Source organism: Rhinoraja longicauda, chromosome 4, assembly GCF_053455715.1.
Source record: "Rhinoraja longicauda isolate Sanriku21f chromosome 4, sRhiLon1.1, whole genome shotgun sequence".
In the NCBI taxonomy this organism is placed as follows: domain Eukaryota; kingdom Metazoa; phylum Chordata; class Chondrichthyes; order Rajiformes; family Arhynchobatidae; genus Rhinoraja; species Rhinoraja longicauda.
The window spans coordinates 53,081,269-53,097,577 of NC_135956.1; the positions used below are offsets into that span (position 1 = coordinate 53,081,269).

General features: G+C 42.1%; 1 protein-coding gene across 1 annotated transcript in view; it reads right to left on the reverse strand.

The window, feature by feature from the left end:
* LOC144593018 (uncharacterized) overlaps positions 1-14,765 on the reverse strand; it is a 62,677-nt gene extending 47,912 nt beyond the window's left edge. The window contains exons 1-5 of the mRNA XM_078398433.1: positions 14,643-14,765; positions 13,735-13,914; positions 7,442-7,574; positions 4,546-4,724; positions 1,131-1,217 (exon numbers count right to left, since the gene is read on the reverse strand). Coding sequence (XP_078254559.1) covers positions 1,131-1,217; positions 4,546-4,724; positions 7,442-7,574; positions 13,735-13,914; positions 14,643-14,765 — 702 coding nt within the window. The remainder of the gene's footprint in view (positions 1-1,130; positions 1,218-4,545; positions 4,725-7,441; positions 7,575-13,734; positions 13,915-14,642) is intronic.
* Positions 14,766-16,309: the final 1,544 nt, after the last annotated feature.

Below are 16,309 nucleotides of genomic sequence, written 5' to 3' on the forward strand. Positions count from 1 at the left end.
TTTATTCACAGTTATTGTTCATCATAAGATCATGTGGTAGGAGCAGAATTAGGCCATTTGGCCCATCAAGTCTACTCCGCCATTCAATCATGGCTGATCTATCTCTCCCTCCGAACACCATTCTCCTGTCTTTTCCCCATAACCTCTGACACCCATACTAATCAAAAAATTCCTCCTCATCTCCTTCCTAGAATAACATCCTTTAATTCTGAGGCTAGACCTCTAGTCCTAGAATCTCCCACGAGTGAAAACATCCTCTCCACATCCACTCTATCCAAGCCTTTCACTATTCTGCACGTTTCAATGAGGTCCCTTCTCATTCTTCTAAACTCCAGCGAGTACAGGCCTAGTGCTGTCAAATGCTCATCATATGTTAATCTACTCATTCCTGGGGAAGGAGGGAGGGGGGAGGGGAGGGGAGGGAGGGAGTGGGGGAGCAGGGTGGGGGAGGGGGGTAGAGGGGATACCCCCCAATGCAGGGTGGGGGAGGGGGGTAGAGGGGATACCAATGCAGGAGAGGCTTGGGCCCAACGGGTCCACTTGGTCTAGTGGAATAAAATCTTACCAACCACCGAAGTCAGACCTAACCAGCCTATAGTTGTGAAAGCAATTCACAAATGCAAGATGTCATTATATAATGTTAGTGTCATTTAAGAAAAGACAATAGGAAGAAATGAATTTTTGATTGCTTGTACTAAACTGTACTACAAGGTTTCATATGCAATTGGATCCATTGAATGTAGCGAGATGAGGACAGTCAATGAAAAAAGATGAAATTGTACTCACAACTATTTAAATCATATTACAGAACTAAAAGTTACTCTTAAAATCTACTTTAATCTCAGTTATTTTAAAGACAGGGAAACTCACAAAATGCTGGAGAAACGTAACGGTCAGGCAGCATCCCTGGTGAACATGGATAAGTGACAGTTCAGATTGAAGAAGGGTCCCGACCTGAAATGTCATCTATACATGTTCCCCAGGGATGCCGCCTGACCCATTGAGTTACTCCAATATTTTGTGTCTTTCCTTGGTAAAGCAGCATATGCAGTTCCATTTCAAAGACAACATATGGTTATTAGTAAAATGCTTTTTCTAAAAAAAAAATCAAGCCATTAAGTTCCCTTTACCCCGTGTAAAACACCCTGTCCATATCTGTCAGTGGAATTGATATCTGCTCCATTTTCCAGCATTGTGTTCAAGTGCTCCAGGTCAATCTAAAAAAGGATTACAGACATTTCTTGATTATCAATATTAACATTGCCAAATATAACAGATACTCATCAGAAAGTTGCAGAACATGCAGAGTAATGAATAACTAAATAACTTATTGCCTTCCGTTTGGCAGTTTTGAAAATAATATTTTTCTCCATCTTGTAATAAATGCTATAATTTGCATATTCTCATCATGCATATGAAATTCTGTTAGACCCTTCACACAGTTCAAAGTGCAATGAATGTTGCTATGGGAGCCATTCACATCCAGAAACCTCAAACAAGCCAAATGTACTCCAACCATCACCACAGTTTAGATAACGTTTTTGATCGACAAGCTGATTACTAATAATACTACCGTTATGTTTGTGATACACATTGTCCAATGCCATCTCTCAAACAACATTAACTGTGCTCATTTCATATCAAAATGTACTCAAATAGTAACAAAAAGACTCACAACTATATACTTTCCACCCAACAGTCCTTTATTGCACATCCAAACTGATTAAAGTATCCTGATGTGCAAGTATTAGTATTATTATTTTACTTAAGTGTTTCTTGTTCAGAAATGATTTCCTTACAAGTAAGCTTTTATGATACTCATAATTCTAGATATGTTCTAATAGTATTGACAGATTAAAAACAAAACATGCTTTCCATAAACATATATACAGTATACACATAAACTGTGAACCTGCCATCAGGGCCATCATTCAGGATATTAATAGAATCAAAGTAATAGTTGAGATGGTCACATAACCTTAGGAATAATTTAGTTCTTTATTATATCAAGAGCCAATGGCTTGGTCTACACTGGATTGTGCTTTACCCATTGCACCATTAGTGGAATATTTTTAAATCAGTGTTGATGAGGTGGCCTCCCCAGAATTATATTATTAGCAAACACCAAATACATTCAGCAGTGAAATACTGAAATATTCTGCCATGGACCAGCGACTGAAAACTGCAGAATAAAAAGGGATAGACACAAAATGCTGGAGTAACCAGGCAGCATCTCTGGAGAGAAGGAATGGGTAACATTTCGGATCGAGACCCTTCAGAGAAAAAGGGATAACCACCAGCACTCAAGGAGCCAGAAATGTAAAGGCTGTGCGGTGTGGGACCAATGCTGCCTCAAACAACAAGGAGGTAATCAGAGGTCTAAGGGTTGAAGAACCTCGGACAGGATAGCCAATACAAAATAAGCCTTTTGGAAAAGTCTCTGAAGAATAAATAATGATTATAAATCAAATGGAAGGCAAGTTTTACTTAATCTTACTTAAATAAAACTGCAGCAGATGTTGAAAATCTGAAACAAATGCCAGAAATGCAAGTTCTGACGAAGGTTTCGCTGATCAGAAATGTTGGCATTGTTTCTCTCTCCACACAAGCTGCCTGATCCAATAAGATTTTTGAGAACGTTCTGCTTTTGTAACATGGGTTAAAATTGCCTCCTATGTTTTTCAAGTGATACTTGATCCACTACATCTGATTCACCAACTAAAAGTACAACCACTCGGGTACAGCAGATGCTGTGGTCTTACACTGAAGACATTTTTTACTGCCCTAAAGGATCCAATGTGATTAGATCAGTTCTTAATCACTCTAATTGTATTCTGCATTCATATGGGACACATTGTGATCAGGTCCAGATGCATAGGATCTATCTTGCAGGCCAGTGCTGTGAGCTCTGATTGATGATAGGATCTCCAATGGTTCTGTGAGAAAGCCTAGCTCTCAAAACTCTGTCGACAGCAGCTACCATTCAAGAAATCCGTCTCAGCTATTCTCACATTCAGAAACATTTAAAAACTGAAAATGAATAAAATAATATTTTTTATAATAAAAGTAACAAAAATGCTTCAAAATTATTAAATCTATTCAAATAAATTAAAATAATTTAATAAAGGTGTTTACCATACCCTTTTCTTTCTTCCCACAACCCTACAATCCTCTGAATGGAAATATGGGGAAAATAAATTACACAGAAAATTGTTAGAGAATGGGATTGCTTGCTTATTCAGCTAGAACATTCTCAATGGGCTGAACAGTTATCTTTCATAATGTAAGGAAATATGATGATCTCTTATATTGATGGCCTCTGGTTATGCGGTTCCCATTGGTGAAAATATTCTGTCTGGATCCCCTCTATCAAAATCTTGCATCGTTTTGGAGACTTTTTATTGGGATTCCTCAACCTTTGTTCAAGAGAAAAGATATTCAGTCTGATCACCTATTCCTGATATGCACACTCTTGCATTTCTGATATCCTCCTCGTATGTATTGTATCTTTATCAACGGGGACAGTGTGGAGAGAGTGTCCAGCTTCAAGTTTCTGGGCACTCGCATTTCGGAGGACCTAACATGGTCCAATAACACTGCTGCGCTGGTCAAGAAGGCACAGCAACGACTGTTCTACCTAAGAACACTGAAGAAGTCTGGTCTACCCCAACAGCTGCTGACGACCTTCTACCGCTGCACCATAGAGAGCATTCTAACACATGGCATCCCTGTGTGGTACCTCAGCTGCACGGAGGCAGAAAGGAAAGCTCTTCAGCGGGTAGTCCATAGAGCTCAGAGGACCATCGGAACACAGCTACCAGCCTTGGAGGGCATCTACAACACACGATGCCTCAGAAAAGCCACCAGCATCCACAAAGACTCTTCACACCCCTGCAACAGTCTGTTCGAACTCCTTCCATCGGGCAGACGATACAAGGCCTTCTACGCCCGCACCTCCAGACTCAGGAACAGCTTCATCCCCAGGGCCATAGCTGCTATGAACCGGTCCTGCTGAGCCGGATGGTCAAAACGCACAGTGATCCGGCACAGATCTACTTGCACTTTATTCTGTCTTAAAACTGTTACAATTTGTTTCATTGGGTTGTTGTTATTTAAATTAATTAAATTATTACATCGTATGGGAGGCGCATTCCCAATCTCGTTGTACCCCTGTACAATGACAATAAAGATAAATTGTATTGTATTGTATTGTATTGTAACATCATGCTATTTTCCTAAATGAAAATGCCGAGTGTAATACCACAATCTGATGAGGACAGCCAACTCCCACAGAGAGTGGCCTTTAGTGTGCCAATGGTCACTTCGTCAGTTGTTAATGGCCAATACACAAAGAATCAATCAGGTTACTAAACATTCTCTCATTTTAACTGTAAAGCTAGACGAGCTGGGCTTGATTAAGACAAGAAGAAAGATTGTTAACCTTGGGAAAGAATATATTGCAATCATGTTTAATGGTTCTATTGCACGAAATAGATTTTCCAACATATAACATGAAATACTTTGACAAGTCAATGGTCAAAATACCTGGCTCTCTTTGCCTCTCTTTGATATTGTAATGAAATACTGAAGGAAAGCTACAGTAGGTGAAGCACCGGTGCTTTTTTGCTCAGCATTTCCTGCTACAGGTTGATTCACTGTTGCAATTTGGTGTGCCATGTCTGTATTTCTCTTCAAGCCAATATATGTGGCAGAACCCGTTGATTCTGGAAATCAAATGAAAGGATTAAACAGAATCTATTTTCTTCATGATAGTCATAGCAATGGAGTATTACATTTACTTTAACCTTGATGCATCTGGTCTACAAAGCAAGATCACAGAGAGGTTTTTTTTTGTTTATTTGTTCACGGGGTGAGTATATTTATCACACACATCCAATTGCCCCTCAACTGAGAAGTTTAAGAATCAACCACATTAGTGGGTCTGGAATCGCATGGAGTCCGAATTAGATGAAGTTTGCAGATTTCCTTCCCTGCAGGAAAATAGTGAGAAACATCGTTTTTTTCAGCAACAATTTAGTAGTTATTGTTAAAGATTTTAGAGATTAACTTCTACTTTATATCTAAAAATCTAAATTGTAATTTATTATTTGAATTTAATGTCCCCAGCTGCCATGGTGATATCTGGGTCAACGGTCCAGAACTCTGGTGCTGGTGCAGTAGCTTATGCATTGATATGGAAAGTACAGAATTTCATATCCAAAAAATGCATAAAGTATGGCGCGAGTAAAGCAAAATATGAGAGTCTTATAAAAGTCAGTGGAGGACAACTGAATGAAGGCACGAGTGGTGGGGCAATATAGAGTCATAGAGTCATAGATTGATACAGTGTGGAAACAGGCCCTTCGGTCCAACTTGCCTGCACTTGGTCCATAACACTCCAAACCTGTCCTATCCATGTACCTGCCCAACTATTTCTTAAATGATGGGATAGTCCCAGCCTCATCAATCCTCTTCTGGCAGCTTGTTTCATACACCCACCACCCCCTGTGTGAAAAAGCTACCCCTCAGATTCCTAATAAATCTTTTCTCCTTCACCTTGACCTATGTTGTCTGGTCCTCGATTCCCCTACTCTGGGTAAAAGACTGTGCATCTATCATATCAGTCCTATTTCTCTCATGATTTTGTATACTTCTATAAGATCTCTCCTCATCCTCCTATGCTCCATTGAATGGAGACCCAGCCTACTTAACCTCTCCCTGTAGCTCACACCCTCTAGTGCTGGCAACAGCCTCGTAAATATTTTCTGAACCCTTTCAAGCTTGACAACATCTTTCTTATAACATGGTGCCCAGAACTGAACATAATATTCTAAATGCGGTCTCACCAACGTCTTATACAACTGCAACATGACCTCCCAACTTCTATACTCAATACTCTGACTGATGAAGACCAAAGTGCCAAAAGCCTTTTTGATCACCTTATCTACCTGCGACTCGACCTTCAAGGTACCAATATGTTAAAGACATGGTTGGTCGAGGATCTGAAAATATAGTTATGGTCAAAAGGTACTGATGTAGCCTCAAATCAGCCAGGCGGTGCAGGCTCGAATGGCCGAATGGCCTACTCCTGCACCTATTTTCTATGTTTCTATGACTATAGAATCCCAACTAGTGCAGTTAAAGAGGTGTTTGCCTGTTACATTGATTCCAAAAATAACAATAAAATTCACCTGTAATTCCCAAAGAAAGGGAAAAAAAAGAATTTTAATTCATGTTTCAGCTGCTTAACAAATATAAATATAAAAATTGCATCTGGAGTTTGGATTAAGGTAAGTCCCTACTATGACATTTAGGTATCCAGCTAATATTCAGCTTGTATATCATGTTGGTTGCAATTCTCCCACCTTTAAAAAGTCAAAATAACTTTGTGAACCACTATCTGCAATCTGTGTTTAATTCTACTTACCCTCGTTAGATATTTAATAATTTAAAAAATGTTCCTATCTCAATTACTAGAGTTATTTAGCTCCCTCTTCCATTTTGAAAACAAATATTTCTTTCTAAAATTTCTACCGGTCTTCATCTCAAACAATTTCCAGCCCTCCAGGAAACATCAGGGGCAAAACGACCTTTTCAACAAGGGCATAAAATAGACAGTAATGGAATTGGTCCAAAAAAGACTGCTGGGTTTTTCCAAATGATGTTGATGGAGTATAAATCAATGGGACAGTCTGCATAACAACTGACTGACCAGGTACAGCTAATTTCATTCCCAACTTAAGTAAATTTCTTCCCCCATTCACTCTCAATGGAAACTTTCAATACAAGGGATGAGGATTTTTATTTGTGATTCTATCTAGTTATCCTGCACTCACATTCGGTTGTGGATCCATTAGCATTTTCTGTTTGGCCATGTGCCTATAGCAGGAGTGCCGGCTGAATCCTGGCTGATTGCCCGTCCATCTGCCCACGTTAACATGGCACACTCTCTACAAACACTCCACCCCTTGCCCCTACCCAACCAGGCCAGAGAGAAGCTTCTGCCCTGGCAGAACTCCCTTCCAAAGAGAAGACTTCTACAGTTTCTAGAGCAGCTGCAGTTTCTCCCTTCGCTTCTCAGTCTTGAGAGGGAATTTTGCTTTACCTCTGAGCACTACCAGCTGGATTTGTGTCAGTTTACACCTAAACGTATTTTTCATTTCCGCAGATATACTACCTGCTATTGCACGGTAATTTTGAAAGACTTTAAATAGGCAACATCATGGACTTCTATGGTCAGCCAGCTCAGATCACAGTCTGCATCACAGCCACCAGCCCCCAACTTTGAAAGACATAGCATAGAAACAGGCCCTTCAGCCCACTGAGTCCATGCTGACCATTGATCACCTGTTCACACTAGTTCTATGTTATCCCACTTTCACATCCATTTGGGAGAGTGGAAGCTTTGACTCAAACTTCCGCAAAATTAAAGTCGCACTACCTAGCTCAGCGTCAGTTTTAAAAGGTATGTGTTTATGCGGGGCCCATCGTTGTCGGTCATAGTCACTCCACTTGTCTTCCACACAGTCCAAATTCCCTGATCCAGCTGCAACTTCATTCTTTGCTTGTACGTTCTGCGGAGAAATAGTCAAAGTATGTGTTTACTAATCGTTACAATGCAAATTACATGCACACTTCTTCCAGCACTGAGTCAGCATTACACAAACTTCAGAACTTCAAATTTAGTTTCAATTGGTTCAGCGAGAAACTTTAGAGTACATTGCAGTATTTCGCACAACATTAACATTCAGTCTCCCCATTCTTCTGTTTTGTTCAGCTCCCAGCACCTCACCCAAGATGCCACCGTCACCTGTATGGTTTTTGATCAAAACTTAGTATGATCCTCGTCTATTCATAGACGTAGTATGTGTACTTTCACACATACATTGGGCAAGATTTAGGACCAAAGAGCCTTTTCTCTCTCTTCCCAGCAAATGACAAGGGGTCACAGTAAGTCGGAGATCTTTCTGATTGGTTTAGTACAGCAGGGCATCGTGAGAGCTTTGCTGAACTATGAAATGGGGTTGCTGCAACTGTCTTGTCCGATTCATTACTTTTGATCATGCAGTATATATTTTACAACTATGTGCTCTTGGAATGGGGCTTCAACTGAAAGATTGAATAGATTTTAATAGATTTTAGTTCATGTTGAAAAATGAATTGACTTTCAATCTCACTTCCTCTTATAATGGCAAGAAAGGTTTTTGAAACCATATTACAAAGGACACTACTCTCAGACACAGCTCCTGATTTGTTTTCTGTCATAATAAATGCCCCTTGAATATGTCTCGGAAGGATGTGACTGGATCAGCTCCAGCCGTATTTTAGGTATCAGCCGTCTACTCGGGCTTAATAGATTGCTAATCGCCAACAGCAGCAGGCAGTGGCATGTGCACAGGCCAGGTGACCAGAGCCCGCAACCCTCCCCCAATCTGTCAATAATCATCAAGCACATTAAGGACATTTGCACATATCTGCATTGAGTGTATGTTGTGTGTTTTAGTGGAGCCCTCCTGTAAGAGTCAAGTTTGTGTTACTCCACACATCTCCAGCAACAAGGCGGTGGCTGGAATCAAGCAATCTTACAATCGATAGATTAGAGTGAAGCTACTTAGACATGCTGCCCATAAGATTAATAAGTGATTTAGCTCCCCGAGCACAAAATCTCCAAGGCCTGATAACATATGGCCTGCATCCTGTGGACTAGAGACAGCTGCTCCCCTAATCCAGCTCCTTAGAGGGGCTGTGACTGTGGCACCAATGTGGGCGATTGTCCAGGCATGTGCAATCACAAGATAAAATCTTTTACCTAATCGGGACAATTCCTGCTTTAGCAAATCTCTTCCCAGTTGCAGGTAAAGCGATGGTAGGAGTCATAATTACTGCCACCAGGCAACACCTCCTCCCCATAACCTGTTCAATGACTCTGTTTCCTTCTGTATTCAGCCTGGCTTCTGATGTGGTCACATACAAGAGAGGAGAGAGTAGCTGCCGTCAACATCAATATCAGCCAATGTATATCAAAAATACTGTATGCTCAACGGCTGTCATAGGGAGAAGTCATCAGTGTTTGGAGCCAAATGTGGGGAATGACTTATTGCTTGCCCAGGACACATTACAGGAGTTCCTCATCTTTAAATGCTTCAGCAACGACTTTCACTCATCACAAGATCAGGCATGGATGGGGCTGCCGCCTGATGTTTCCAGTGTTTATAACTACTCTGATACTGAAGTGGTCCAAGCAGTTCAGCATAATGTTCAGGCTTAGACTGATCAATGCCAAATAACATTCATGCCAAGAGTGCGGGGTGATATATACCACAAGCAGACAGGACAGGTCTCCTCCCTGACTTTAGAGTGGGTAACCTCAAAGGACCTCACATCAACATTTTGTTATGAAACAGCAGTATAACTGGACCGGCCAAGTCACTACCATATCCAGAAGAGCAGGAGAGAGTGGAAATACTCTGATAAGTTGCTTACCTTTGATTAGTAGGGGTGTCAGGGGTTATGGAGAGAAGGCAGGAGAATGGGGTTGAGAGGGAAAGATATATCAGGCATGATTGAATGGTGGAGTAAACTTGATGAGCCGAATGGCCTAATTCTGCTCCCATAACTTATGAATTCATGACTACTTATGATTTATGAACTACTTATGAACCTTATAACTTCACTGGCAGGAGCACGGCTCAAATGAAGGGCTTGATTGAACAGTCGTCATACACGTGGATGCATACACCTTAAAGAACCCCTAAAACACCATCCATGATAAATCAGTTTGCTTACATCATGCTCTTTTAAAAGTGAACAACATATTCAACCTTTTATCATTTGGGCTACATATGTGCAATCTACTGAACCAATTCGCCAGGTATAACAGTTCCACCTGGTTTAGGCTGCACGGTGCTGCAGCTTGTAGAGCCACTGCCTCACAGTGCCAGATACCCGGGTTCGATCCTGACCCCAGGTGCTATCTGTGTGGGGTTTGTATGTTCACCCTATGACAGTGTGGGATTGGTAGGTTAATAGGCAGCTGTAAATTGCTCCTTGTGTGTAAGTAGTAGAATCTGGCGAGAATTGATGGCAATATGAAGAGAATACAGTTGGATTAGGTTATCCATGGTTGATGATCACTGTGGACTCAGTGGGCCAAATGGCCAGGCTGTATCGCAATGGAATTTCCTTCCTTCATCTCTGCCACCATCACGGAGAATGGAAAATGTAACGACAACGTGGGAAACTTAAACAACCACCCATTGCCCTCCTGATACCACATCATCAAGGCTTGGATGCATTTCAGTATTCTATTATCTTGTTAGTATCCAGAGCTTTGCTGCAGAGGAACAGTATCATTTTCTTGTACAGTGCTCTAGGAAAAAGATGTACACCGAAGGAAATGAAGAAACCTTTCTAAATCACCTTTCTAAATCCAAAGCACAAGATTAATGAAAGAACATTGACCTGAACTGTTATCGCTGTCTCTCCCTATCTCCACAGATGCTGCCTGACCCACTGAACATTTCTCGCACGCGCTGATTTTACTGAAAAATTAGAAACATCTGATAACTTGCCTTGATGATCATTTTGCGTTGAAGTCACACTGTATGAAATTAGTGATAAAATGTGTCAATGCCTTTTTAGCAAGTTTACAGCTTTGTTAAAGTTGCACACTCATATATCATATGGACACATTAACACATTAATTGGTGATGTTGTCCAGTTTTTTCATTAATTTATATGTGCCGATTCATTTTTCTTTTAATTCCAGTAAAACAATGTTAAAATGAACAGCAGGTGGAAAAGCATATAAACATGATTTAGACCATAAAGTGATTTAGGAACAGCATAGAACCCATTTGGAAAGCAAACATATGAACCCACTTGGGATGCTTTCCCACTTAAACACGTGAATGTACTAAACATCCAAGTTATTATTTATTTGACTGTCATTTTTTACTTCAATAATATAGCCTTCTTTTCAATCAAACCATGTTCATCAACAATAGTCCTAATTGTCGAGACAAAAGCTATTAAGTGTAACAACGATGGTAAAACAAGAAAACATATTTATGACGCCTACTCAATTTATCTGTTGGATGATTAGACCTGGCCTAATTGCACCAGCCCAATCCCATTTTAACTGCATTAAAGTAAGCATATGCTATTGATGCTAAACCTCCAAGGTATCCTATGGAAAGTGTACTAAAAGCTTTTAATAAGTGCTAAGGTTGGCAGTACACAGGCATAAGAGAGAACAAAATAAAACAAAGCACCTTGTTTATTTGATTCAGGGCACCTGGGTGTTAGCAACGAGTTCAACATTTAGTACAGTTGTTGCAAAATAATAATAATAATAATAATAATAATAATAATAATAATAATATTCATTTATTGTCATTGCAACGAGTACAACGAAATTTAAAAAATAGCCAATCCTGACGGTGCGTACAAACATATATGCAATAAATGCAAAAACAAATAAATACATAAATACAATTAAATACAATTATATTAAGTACAAGATTTTTTAACGGTGTTGCCTAGTGCAAAGGTAGTGTTCAGTTCTCGTATGGCCCTGGGGTAAAAACTGTTCTTAAGTCTGTTTGTTCGGGATTTGATCGACCTGAAACGTCAGAGGGCAGATGAACAAACAGACGGTGGCCGGGGTGGGATGGATCTTTTATTATTTTGCCTGCTCTACTGAGACAGCGTAGGCTGAACAGGTGCTCCAGGGAGGGCAGTGAGCAGCCGATGATCTTCTGGGCCGTCGTGATGACCCTCTGAAGGGCCTTCCTGTCCTTTTCTGAGCAGCTGGCATACCATGTGGTTATACAGTATGCCAGCACACTCTCAATGGAGCAGCGATAGAAGGACAACATGAGCTTCTCCTGCAGGTTGGTTTTCCTGAGGATCCTCAGGAAGTGGAGTCTCTGCTGTGCCTTCTTTACTGTGGTGATGGTGTTGGTAGACCAGGTAAGATCCTCTGCGATGTGCGTACCCAGGAACCTGAAAGCTGGTACCCTTTCCACACAGACCCCATTGATGTAGAGTGGGTCGTAATCTCCACTGGTTTTTCTAAAGTCAATTATAAGTTCTTTTGTTTTGGAGGAGTTCAGGACCAGATTGTTCACTGAACACCATGCTGCCAGCCTTTGGATTTCATCCCTATAGGCTGTCTCATCTCCTTCTGAGATGAGTCCAACCACAGTCGTGTCATCCGCGAACTTGATGATGGTGTTGGTGGGATGGGTGGGGGCGCAGTCGTGAGTGTAGAGGGAGTAAAGGATGGGGCTCAACACACAGCCCTGTGGTGAGCCGGTGCTCAGTGTAATGGTGGAGGAGAGGTGAGGGCCTATTTTGACGGTCTGGGGGCGGTTGGTCAGGAAGTCCTTGATCCATTGGCAGATGGTTTGGGAAAATCCAAGGTCGGAAAGTTTGGTGACCAGTCTGCTCGGGATGACCGTGTTAAAGGCAGAGCTGAAGTCGAGGAAGAGCATCCTCACATAGCTCCCCTGGTGTTCAAGGTGGGTCAGTGCAGTGTGAAGAGCAGTGTCGATGGCATCCCCTGTAGACCTATTTGCTCTGTAGGCAAACTGGTGTGGGTCGAAGGTGGGTGGGAGGCTGGCTTCGATGTGCTGCAGGACCAGTCTCTCGAAGCACTTTGTGATGACCGGTGTGAGTGCTACCGGACGGTAGTCGTTAAGACCGCTGATGACAGACTTTTTCGGCAGTGGGATGATTATGGCGGACTTCAGGCAGGGAGGGATGGTGGATTTTAAAAGGGACAGGTTGAAGATTTTTGTGAAGACCTCAGATAATTGGTCTGCACATTCCCTCAGCACTCTGCCCGTCACACCATCGGGGCCTGCAGCTTTCCTGGGATTCACTGCTCTGAGCACGCGCTTAACATCATACTCCTGCACAGTGAAGGTGTTGCTGTCAGGTGCTGGAGAGGGTGTAATGTCTGCCACTGTAGCTTTCACCTCGAAACGAGCAAAGAAACAGTTAAGTTCCTCAGCCAGCGAGGCGTCGCCGTCGGCAGTCGTGCGGTTGCTGGTCTTGTAGTTGGTGATGTGCTGGATGCCTTGCCATACCCGCCGTGGGTCATTGTTGGAAAAGTGGTCCTCAATCTTCCTCTTGTAGGACGCTTTGGCATCCTTGATGCCTCTCTTCAGGTTGGTTCTAGCAGCACTGTATAGAGCTCTATCACTAGACCTGAAGGTGGTGTTACGGTCCTTGAGGAGAGACCTGACATCCTTTGTCATCCAGGGTTTTTGATTGGGTTACAACCGGATGCGTTTGTCGACGGTGACAAGTGATGATAGGTGATCATTGTGGTTTTTGTATGACTGTTGGTCTAGACTCAGGCCATGGTTGTTGGTGCCCCAGGTGCAATTCCTTTGTACATCCCTGTGAGGATCAACGTTGAATACTTTTGCCGGCTGTTAACTGATCAGTAATAGCTACAAATTGGGTTAAGTGGCCCTGGTCCTCCTTGCTCTCTCATCTTGTCCAAATATGGACCCAAATGATGTCCAATGCTCCCTGCTGGATCCAGCTGGCAAGCCTCTTTTAATGTGGAAATCAGACCCCAATACTGTATTGTTAACGGAAGGCAGATTGCTTGTTTTGGTTGGATCTGCGCACAACCTCATAATTTATGAAGGAAGGAGGTGAAGCAGCTTGGCAAATGCAAATTGTGGAAAATTTTCACATCACCCTCCTTGTAAATACCCATTCTGCCCTATCTTGTGACTTCACCCTGGTGAGATTTCCACCCGATGCCTTGAAATGGCTGTGAGCATTAGACATTCCACAGGTACGAAAATCTGGAATATTTGATCCACAATCTTGTGTCCTGGTGGCGGAAGACTTTGCAAGACCACGCTCTTCACATTTTATAGAGTTGTACTCCTACAAAACACGAAGAGCCACGAATGAGAGGACTTTGGTATTATACAACAGTGTTTGAAAGCATAGATGTAATGAGGTTGCTTTTAGTTTCGGTGAAATCAAAACAAAGGGCTATAGCAAAGGCAATCTCAAATAGTGCATGAGAGAGAATGGAATTACAGGATTTGTGAAAGGGAGTTAAATGAGCCCTGGTGGGAAGAGGATTGCAGAGAATATAAACCACACCATTGACCAAATGAACCAAATAGCCTACACAATTAATTATGTAGAATTACACAGAATTTGGAATGATGTTGGTAGGGACACAGATATGTTTGTACTGTATTGTATTAACAACTGTATTAAGTCCACTTTCTGGTGATCTACTCACAGTTGCATTGACTGAAATTCAAATCATTCTCCCAACGCACACTTCTCACTTGCTGAGAAAGTATCTTCAATTGAGACAAGCAATGAGAAATGCATATGAACAAATAGATTCTATTGATGTCATTCCTACTCAATTTTAAATAGGAAAGATTTTTCAACACATTTTCAGAGTTCTTGTTTGCAGCCTGTTCACTGGAAGTGACAGGTTGCAATTGTGTTTTCTCAAAGGACTGATGCCTCATGGTTTAATAAACAACATGAGTTTACTGGTGCCTCATATTTTAAAACCCACTTCCTTGTCATAAACCTTGGTGTTGTTTCCCAACATACTCTCTTCGATCCACCATTCATTTTACTACCTCATGCTTATGTGAAGTACCCTGCAATGTTTTGCTGCCACACGTGTCCTTGGAGGTGCCGATTACGTGCTCCTGCAGACAATAATCTGGGCTGCTGTGCGCTCCAGGACTCTCATCCTCCATGATCAAGTACATAAGTTATAGGAGCAGAATTAGGCCATTTGGCCCATCAAGTCTACTCAAAGCTATACAAGGATGTATTCACTTTAGCTTCACTCACCTAGTCTTTACACCTCAATGTTCAGAAGGTGTTTCAGGTCTGCTATCAAATGTTGAGATCACTGGCCCCAAAAACAAAACAAAAAAAAACTGCTGGAGAAACTAACCAGGTCAGGCAGATTCTATGGAGAGAAATGAGCAGACAAGATTTTGGGGGTGGACATTTCTTCAGACACATTTCCCTCCACAGATGCTGCCTGGCCTGCTGAGTTCCTCCAGTAGATTGATTTTTCGCTCCAGTTCCAGCATCTGAAGTGCCTCCATCAGTGACCTCGTCACTGTTGAAGTTGATGGCCTACAAACAGGACCACCAGCTCAGTCTGGGTCCAAAGTTCCCTGCTCAAAACAGCATGCAAAACAAAAATCACAATGCATCTATTAAATCTCAGGGGGTTAGGTGTCACGGTTCCAGTGACTCAAGAGGATTAGGACATCTGGGTACCATTCGAGAGAATAGTTATTGTCTATGCATCTGTCCCTGCAAACCCTCCAACTCACGCAGTCTAATGGGCAGACTCTGGAACATTGACCCTCATGCCTCTCTCTCCCAGTTGCAGGAGGGATCAGGACTGTTGGCACCAAGGGGAATTAAATTACTCCCAGTGGTGTGGAAAGTGAATAAGAGAAGCATTCGACTTTTTGGAGAATGAGAGCTCATGCGGCACAGAGAGAGAGACAGAGACATGGAGAGAGACACAGAGACAAAGAGAGAGAGACAGAGAGAGACAGAGACAGAGAGAGAGAGAGAGAGAGAGAGAGAGAGAGAGAGAGAGAGAGACTGACAAAGATAGAAAGACAGAAACAGAGAGAGTGAGGGAGAGAGATAAACAGCGAATGAGACAGAGAATGAGAGATTGAAGGAGACAGAAAAATAAATGTTTTCCTGGATGGGTGGGACGTCAGTGACTGCTCTTGACACTCATGTTGTACGGAGGTACGTTGCTGAATCAGCCAATGCTGCCACCATCATGCCAAGGGACTGGACTGTCACTCAATACCAAAAGTGTAATCATGAGCAGAGCAGACTGGTTGTAATATTGGAGTGGTTAATATCTGGTGCCGACTGCCACTGCCAGAGGAGATGGTGAAATCAGATATAGTTACTATAGTTCTGTACTGTACAACTTTTGACTCTCTGACTTCACACCATTGTCGCGGCAAAGCTGGTTGAGCTGCTGCCTTACAGTGCATATACAACATTCACAGCTCTGCCCTCATCGACTTTTTTGGTCACATCATCAAAAAACTCGAAGGTAGACACAAAATGCTGGAGTAACTCAGCGGGTCAGGCAGCATCTCAGGAGAGAAGGAATGGGTGACGTTTCGGGTCGAGACCCTTCTTCAGACTGATATTCATCAAAAAACTCAGTCAGATTTATGACACATGACCTCCCACGTACAAAACCATGCTGACTATTGCTTATTAGGCCTTGTCCATCTAAATGCAT